The 9,129-nt window shown below is 31.4% G+C and overlaps 1 protein-coding gene across 1 annotated transcript in view; it reads right to left on the bottom strand.

Annotated features, from left to right (window-relative positions):
* Positions 1-3,648: 3,648 nt before the first annotated feature.
* Positions 3,649-9,129, bottom strand: part of LOC117167568 — a 9,113-nt gene continuing 3,632 nt past the window's right edge. The window contains exon 3 of the mRNA XM_033352601.1: positions 3,649-4,407. Coding sequence (XP_033208492.1) covers positions 4,142-4,407 — 266 coding nt within the window. The 3' untranslated portion in view covers positions 3,649-4,141. The remainder of the gene's footprint in view (positions 4,408-9,129) is intronic.

Raw genomic sequence — 9,129 nt, 5'->3', positions numbered from 1 at the left:
ACAATTACTTATATTTCATTCTTAACCAGCAGTCAGACAACAATGTAGGTAGCTTCATTCACCTTTTAAGTCAGAAACATGAGTCGCGGCGTCAGTTTGTCTTCCGGACAAAGAATGCACGCAATTTGTCGCAAATTTCATTGCGTGTTTATCCGCATATGCGGAAGCGCCATTGTCGTCTGCGCTGTTCCAAGCTGGCACCTCCTCGTTTTATGATATTCGAAACGTAAAAAAGGAAGCGTATGGAATCTGTGTCACTGGGTCTCGGTCTCTACCAGGGACCCCTTCTCCTTGCTAAGCTGCTACTCTCCATGGGGAGGAAAGAAAGACGAGATGGATTTGGAGTAGGACAGAAGTCTACAAGAAACTGCCTTCTCTTTTCTTTCCGTCACTCCTCCTATCAGAGAAGTCTTTCTTTCTCGAATTCTGTCCTTACCATCTATAGCCGGGAGAAATCTTTCGTTGTCATACGTTGCGATCGATAGATCCATCCCTTGACACAATGACCGTCTACTTGACGAATACGGAGTTCAGTTTTTGGTTTCTCTTCTATGAATTATCAATAAGAAGAAACATCAGATTCTATCCGCTTGGTCCAACGTGTATTGCTGTCTTTTAACATTTACTTGACAAGATTCTTTCAACGCAGATACTGTTGTCAAGGAGTCTTTCTTAAAACTTTTTGAAATCTAGATACAACTTTCAAGAGCACTATCAATTTTTGGTGGCTTTAGTAGGGGTAGATGATAAGATAGTGTTCATAGTCAAACAAGAAATAATGTGCGAAATTCAAATAAATCCCGCGATTCTAAAATCTTTAAAAATCGGTTTTAGCGATTTAACATTTTAGATTTCTTCAATCTTTTGAAGATTTTTTAAATATTTTCGAGATCTCTGGATAGCTTTAAAACTGCTTTTTCAATTTATTTCAAGTCTGCTGAAGGTTGGGAACTATAAAATATTTAAGATCAGAATCTGACTTTCGTGATTCTCAATCTTCAATTTTTTATTCTGTAGTGACATTAAAAAAGATTTCTGAAGTCCATAAAGCCCCTCGATAAAGTGTCGTACTCAAAAGATAATCAAATCAGAAAACAGATACATAAGAACATAAAAATACCAGTAACACCAAAAGTCTAGATATGCGTTATCTATTACTTAAAAATTTACTTGAAGAAGTGTTTCTTGAAAATTATTTGAATCTAGATATATAGTAACTTTTAAAAGAGGTATCAGAAATTTTTTTTATATCTATTTAAGATATTTAGGATTTTCTATTTGTACGAAAGTAGCTGTAGAATTAACAAGCTGAGAGTAATGTACACGATCGATAAAGGAAATAGATAGGATTATGTCGACATAGGCAGATGTCTTGATGAGTGTTTGGGGCAGGTCACTGACATACTTTCCTCGTTAGCAGATCTGTCCTTCTTTTACAAGTTCCCTTCTTTAATCATTCTAAGCTGACATAGTCGTTTGGACACATCATTTGAGCAACATGAGAATATTTCAATTACACTATTAAATAAAATGTAAAAGTTATAAAAGAAGGCAAATCATATTTCACTATATACTTCTCTGCAGACTAGCGACACCTGTTGCTTCAACGCCCAACCTTTTCTTTACTTTAAACTTAACAAGATCCACATCCATCTCAAATTAAAAGTCTTAAATTCTAGATAATATAGGGTTACCAGACGCGTTTATTTGCCAGAACATGTGCTGATTTTTTCCCTTGCACTGATTTGCTGCTTTTTCATGAACTGTAATGTTTCTTACCCGAAATGTCAATTTTTTTCATTCTTCAAAATATATTTTCGTTTTTTTAAATGCGCTTTGAAAAAAATTTTCCGGGTAACAGGATGTCAAATAAGATTTTTTTCTTGCTCTTACTGAATTTGATACAAAGAGACAAATATATATTTTTATTGGCTGACCCTTCTGCAATCTATTACTATTGGCCGCTTATTTGATGCATTCGAATTTTTTTAATGGCTTCTGGCTAGGTGGTTTTCGGTTACCTATTTGTTGTGTGTGTGTGTGTGTGTGTGTGTGTTGAGGGGTGGAGGGAGCAAACGAAAATATGCTGAATTTTCACGAGATCTATCTGCTAACCCTAAAATAATATAAAATCAGATTACTCTTGTACAATTTATTAAACTCAACTGCATCCATGCAAATTTTAATAAATTTCATAAACTAAAATTAAATAATGTATTTGGATCAAATCACTCAATTTCAAGTTATGGCAATTGATTTTTTTTTAACTTCAGTAAATCAAAGTAACTGCTGGTAAAATTAAAAACAACCCAATGAATTATGTGGAAAAAATGAATTCAAGTAAATTCAACTGAATTTCTCTCAATTTCAATCAAATAAAACGGTATGACATCATGCTACTTACTAAGAAATCTTAGATTGCTGCGCGGGAAATCTTAGGAGAACACTTAAAGGAACTTTTGGAAATCTCTCAGAAATCTAACATTTGTGAGAAACTTTGGAAAGCTTAGGCTAACTGTAGACAGAAGTGAAGTGGTGTGGGGCATTCCTACAAACGCTCTTATGCGTCGAAAGAACAGCTGACTGAATCCGAAAGCGCCCGAGATTAACCGAGTCTGTAGAATCCCGCGCAACACTACGTGAGTTCTTCTCGCGAGCAAAGTTCGGAAATCTTGGAACTCCCGGCAATTTAAAAGAAACCTTGTAAATTTCTATAAGAATTCTATACAGATTGCCGGATACACTTTTAAGATTCCCAGAATTCGTAGTGAGTAGCCCCTCGTTATTTTGCCGAATTTCCAAAATTCTGAAGTTGAAAAATTACCGAAACAGAACCATCCTGAAAAATGAAAATTCCCGAAAGAAAAGAAAATTCCGAAAATAGTCGTTTCCGAAATGTTAAAACCCAAATTTTTAATTTTCTAAAGACAGTCAATTTTCGAATTTAAAAATGATTCTTTACATTTCGTAAATTACCAATTTCCGAAAATTGTACATTTCTAGAATTTTCAATTCCGGAAAATCTTTTTTCTACGTGGGGTATTTATTATCAAGTGAACTATTCCATCTTTGTCAGCAATTAAAAAATGAGTCAATTTAATATTTTAGGGATGAATATTGAGAATTTGACTATTTTCGGGAATTTGAAAATGTGGGCTTGAAATATTTTTGGAGTTTAAAATTTCGGTCATAACAATTTTAGGTATGTAGCTTTATTTTCCCTCAACAATTTCCATTTTTCAAAAACTTTCTGTTATGGTGATTCATCTAGGTAATAATGATAATAATAACAATAATAATAATACAATAAAAAATAAATATACATATAGAAAAAATATGTTCTAAATAGAAATGTTGAACTAATATCTCGTAAACTGAAATTACGTAATGGTAATTTTGATCAAATCAATAAAAATCAAATAATAGCAAGTAAATTCCTCTAAATTTCAGTAAAGGAAGTTAACTTATGGAAAAATTAGTTGCGTAAAAAAAGATTCTTGTAAACAGTTTTTTACAAAAATTACTTTTAAAATAATGTAAGTTAACTGAGTTCTTTAAAATCTACTACATTCAATTGAATCCTGTCAAATGCTATATAAATTCAAGTAAAAATGATGAGTAAACCTTATTGAAATAAAAACAGATTTTTTCATCAATTAAAAGTACTATCTACAAAGAATATCTACAAAGAATGACTCATTTATTTAGTAAATTCTAACGCATAAAATAAATAACAGATACTATGCTAAATAGGAAAAATTGAGGTCGTCTAGTCTTTGGGATTTCGTTGCAAGTCCGTAAATCATCCAGTGATAGTATGCACTATCTGTCGATATTGTAATTAGTACAATAAATATACAAGTCATTATGAACTTCCGTATGTTTAAAAATCTCAAGAACAAAAATCACCTTCTCATTGAAAGTTGAGACGTAGGAATGCATGTCTTATTTTCTACGAAATATCACTCTCTTTTTCTGTTACTGTCGCCTAGTACCAGTCATTGTCGCTGTCGCTTTACAGTTACCCCATTACTGTGTACTGCCACTAAACCGCAATCAGTAGCATGTAACACATGACTAAAAGGCTAAAAGTACTTTAGAGGAAAATTAACAAAATTAGCTGCGACGATTAAAATTATTGTCACGATGATTTGGTGTTGGCATACAGGTCGACGTACCCACGATAAGGTGACAATTCAAGGTCATTGTTGATTGGAACACTTCTTTTTCTATGATGATGTCCAACCTCTTGGGCGTAGACAACGTGATGTTCATCCTTATCATCTTTGCTTGCGAGCTTTTTGACAGCAGTAATTAGAGACAGCATTAGAGCGAGAGAGGAAACCATTAGCGCTTTCATCGCCAACGCACCGAGGGCGCTAAATCCCATCGCCATCATCATTTTACCTGGGTTTTATGAAAGAAAATTAGTTTTTCGAATAAGATTAAAAATGTCTAAAAAATAAATCAAAGCCCCCCATCGCGGAAAAAGTGGATCGTCAGACTCACTTTCATGCATTTCTAAATTGAAGTTTGCTTGTTCGCATTGTACAAGATACAATTTGCAAAGTTTTTCATATTTTTTAAAATAGTGATCTTAAAATATACAAAACCTAGCCATAATCACTATTTCAATTTGTGAAAAGGAAGATTGCTATATAGAACAAAATGCTTCAATAACTATTTGAAATATTACAGTTGAACATGTAACATGTAAGCTGTATCAATAAATAATTTTCATAGTAAACAAAGATTTTTAAGTTTCGCTTTTCCGAGTGAGTTCGATATTTTTTCGCATTCGAATAAGCAGTGCGCGAGATTTTTACCCTTACTAATTGAAATGCTAAGTAAATAAGTTCAGTGGAATCACGAGAAATGTTTATCCCCTATCCACAATTCTTTTTAGGAGGTCCGTTTGAAATTTAAAAAGAAGGTTAATTTCTAACTTGCTTGTCAGTATAGCCGTGTATAGTATTTTTGTTTCTCAACTAGGACACCTCCTTCCTCCCTTTCCCTCTGTCGATAAAGATGGGTTTTGCTTTACATTAGTTACGCTATTGAAATTTTGCCAAGTGAAATTGTCCGAAATTATTTTATATATTTTTATATTTCATCTAAATATTGGTTGAGGTCATTATTATAAACAAACATAGCGATTAAAGTCCACCTTATACTTCAACACTGTTTTTTTTTGTACAAAATTTTAAGTGTTCAAAAATATTTAGAAGAATTATAAAAAACAATACCTTTTTTTACATTGTTTTAAATATATAATGTCATGTCTACGATATTTATAATTTCTTATTTCAACTAAAAACGATTAAGCCCGTAGTTGTCTAAACTCCCAAGGTTAAAATATTATATTATTTGGAAGAATTTGTTTTTGTGAAATATTGCATTTTTTGAAATATAATTTTTGGATACCATATTAAAAAAATAATTTTTAATGCAATTTTAGCTCAAATTGAATCTTAATTTAAAGCAGTAATAATTTGTTCAACTTTTGGGCATTGATTCACAAGTTTGAGTGCGCCTAGGGCGCGCGTCTGTTGAATCTCGCGTTTCGAGCTCGATTTAGAATTCTGGAATAAAACTTCATCAAAAAGATTTATTTTAGATCGCAGTATTTAAATGCCTCTTAATGTTGTGGATTTTCTACTAAATTAGGTATATATAAAGATTAATTTGCTCAAAGCTCTGTAGGCTTAGGTGTACACATTCTCGTCGTGACACTGGCGCTACGTGCTCGATTTTTGATAGACATTTGCAAATGTATATTCGCTGAACTTCCTCAAAATAAATGAAAAATTACAATCCCTTTTTCAGATATTTTTGTCTATCTCGCATTTTTATACTAAAAATATTATTTTGTTTTCATATTATTTTTTATGGATAAAATATTCTACAAGCCTTCTTTTACATTTTTTACGAATCTGAAATCTTTTCGCTTAATAACGGATTTTTCAATTTTCTGCACACTACTTTCATCGTATTGAAAAATCGTTAAAAGGAATTTTGTAGGATTTTTTAAAAGCTGTGATTTCTCTTATACTATTTTTTCGTATTTTGCGTCGTTTTCTTCAAAATTTGAATTTTGTGGTGTCAAATTTCGGACAATTCCAATACTTTCTCAATAATAAACTATGAGAACGTAATAAATTATAACAAATTCTTATCTGTTTTTTGGGTGAACAATTGTTGTCTATCAATTTGTTTTTGTACCTTTTTTAGTTTTTCCGCAAATTTTTCATTTTTTTTTTCAATGTCATTTGCATTTTTCCAAAAAAATTTAATTTTTTATTTTAAATGGTCTTTTTCGCGAATCAAATAAAAACTACGCGTCCTATCAAGAAGTGCTTATTAAAAAAATTGTAGATCTTTTTTTGGCCTGAAAATTCTTGTTCATTTATCTTTTTTCGTAACTTGAATAGTTAGGTACAAAATGGAATTTTTGATTACTTTTTGTAGAATCGAAATTTGAGTTTTCGATTTTTCAAGAAAATCCAAAAAGTTGTTACGATTATCTTGTAAGGTTTTTCGAAAAGAAAATTTTGCCTTCTCTTGACTTTCTTTCATATCGTGCGTTGTTTTGGTTTAAAATGTTGATTTTTGATTGATTTTTCAAATCTTATAAATACTATGACTCTAATCATTTTCATTTCATCGAAAGAAGTCATTACAATAAATTTTTTGACTTTCTGAGTGCTATACGTAACCATACATAAATTTTTAAGTGTAAAAAATTGTCCAGATGATTTGAAAAATGCTATAATTTTAATTAGGACCGAAAAAAGTGTGCCAAAGATCGGTTTGATCCGTTTATTTTTACGAGAGTTATCGTGTTTACGGACGGACGGCCAGACGGACAGAAGGACAGACGCGATCGTAAAAACTTGATCTTCGGTTTCAGGGGTTCTCGAAACCTGATCATCTGTTTTAAAACTGTGGTGTCAAATTTCGGACAATTCTAATACTTTCTGAATCATAAATATGGAGAATGTAAAAAGTATTTGTATATCATACTACTGTGATATTGGGATATTTATTAATCCCTATTCAGAAAATTAATATCTCGAGACCATGTCCTAATCTGTACTTTTAACTGAAAATTAAAATTTTATCGCAGCCGTAGCCGAGCCTACTCCAATTTTAAGTTTGGGTCACTTTGAGCTTTTAAAATTTCACATCTATTTCTTAAAACCTGAATATCTTCTTTTAATCCGACTTTATTGGTCCCAATCCAGGAAACACTTTAACTCGAGAGTGGACTTTTCTCTCATCTTGAAACAGCGATTTCGACTTTACATTTAATATATATTATTACGTTGTTTAAACTAGTTTTAATTATATATTAGTTATATAAATGAAGATTGCATTTTTAATTTAGTGAAATGATTATAAAATAAAATTACACATTCAAAAAGTTTCATTCAAAAACAGTTTATCAACTCTCAATTTTAAATAATACAAAAACATTGTCATATATTAATTTTACTCTTTAAAAATTGAAATGTAATCATTTTATAATAATAAATGTAAATTACTAATATTATATTTATTATGAGTTATTAATTCTAATCAATATATTTTACCAGTATCGTTACAAAATATTGGATATCTATTGTAAGGGATCAATTTGATTAAAAAATTTGAATTAAACATTTTGAGACCCACCTATTAGCATCTGATATGAATGAAAAAACACCAATAAAACTTAGCACGACAAATATATTTCTTAGTTGGCCACGTTTTTCTCAGAGAAAATGCTTGACTGAGATTCTGTCAGAAATATCTAAGCAGTATCGTAACTTAGTTGACTAATGCGTGAACTAGCTTTAACTTTTCGGACAGATTTGAGGTAGTTAGGATGGCTAGATTCCCCATCAAGGGCACTTTTTTAAAGCAAATCGATCGACATTACGCGCAGAGTAACTCTTGCTCTCGATGAGTGTAAACGGTACTAAGTGATACAGTGTATCCTATTATTCTAAATTGTTTATCCTACTGTATAAAAAGTCAGTTTTGCCAACCGGAACGTAAACAGTAATTTTAACAAGATTAACCTATGAAAAGTTGCGATTTCATTTAAGTTAGAGCAACTGGTTTAGAGAGTTCTTCTAGCGATCCACTTTTTCCGTGATAATTTAAAAATTAAGTTCCGGATATCATACCAGATAAATCACCGTTTGATGATTTTTATATAAAAAGTATTGTTTAAATAAGCAGAGATAGTTTTAAGCATCTACGCTCTTAATGAATTTAACATTACAATCCTGATATTGTGACACAGAAATCACCGTTTAAGGATTTTGTAATGAAGAATATTTTCCAAAGAATTAAATATATTTTCAAATACTAATAATCATCGCTGAAAACAAATAATGAGGAATTAATCACTTAGTACGCTTATAGAAAAAACAACGTGTTAACTAAATGAGAATCGTCGCGAGTGTAGCAGCATGTATGGTTTTTTTAGGATATCATTTTTTAGTGTCAATGTAAAATTCATGGAATATGATGACAACAATTCTCAATTTGTTCAAGGTTTGTGATATCATATTTTTAAAGTGAAAAAATGTAGCTAAAGTAATTAACTGATTGCCAAAAAAACAATTTATAAGTATAAAAACTTCGCTTCTCATACATGGATATTTTAAAACTATAATCCCAGGCGAAAAATTAAGCATAATGGACAAAAATCACGTATAATTTCCTTTATAATTTTCATTTTCATGCATGATTTATACAAAACATACGAGGGTAGTTCAATAAGTCCTTAGAATGACCAACACATGGCGCGCGAATCGCTCCAAATCATCTGTTTTTAGTCAGCACCACTCCCGACTAGATATATGGTGCAGTCACAGTCCACATCTTCTGAGTTTACGTGTTTTTATAACCAATTGAAAAAAAAATTGTTCGTTAAGAAAAATGAAAAAAAACTAGTTCAGAGCGGTAATCAAACATTTTCATTTAAAGGGTTTAACTCCATATGAGATAAAAAATGAATTGGATTCAGTTCATGGTACATCTGCCCCTGCCTTAGCAACGGATTATAACTGGGTAAATGAATTTAAGCGTGGTCGTACATCAATAAGTGACGAACCACGTTCAGGAAGGCCCGTAGAA

This window comes from Belonocnema kinseyi, chromosome 2, assembly GCF_010883055.1.
Source record: "Belonocnema kinseyi isolate 2016_QV_RU_SX_M_011 chromosome 2, B_treatae_v1, whole genome shotgun sequence".
Classification (NCBI taxonomy): Eukaryota; Metazoa; Arthropoda; class Insecta; order Hymenoptera; family Cynipidae; genus Belonocnema; species Belonocnema kinseyi.
The sequence above is the reverse complement of the archived record's forward strand: the minus strand, read 5'-3'. Positions and strand labels throughout refer to the sequence as shown.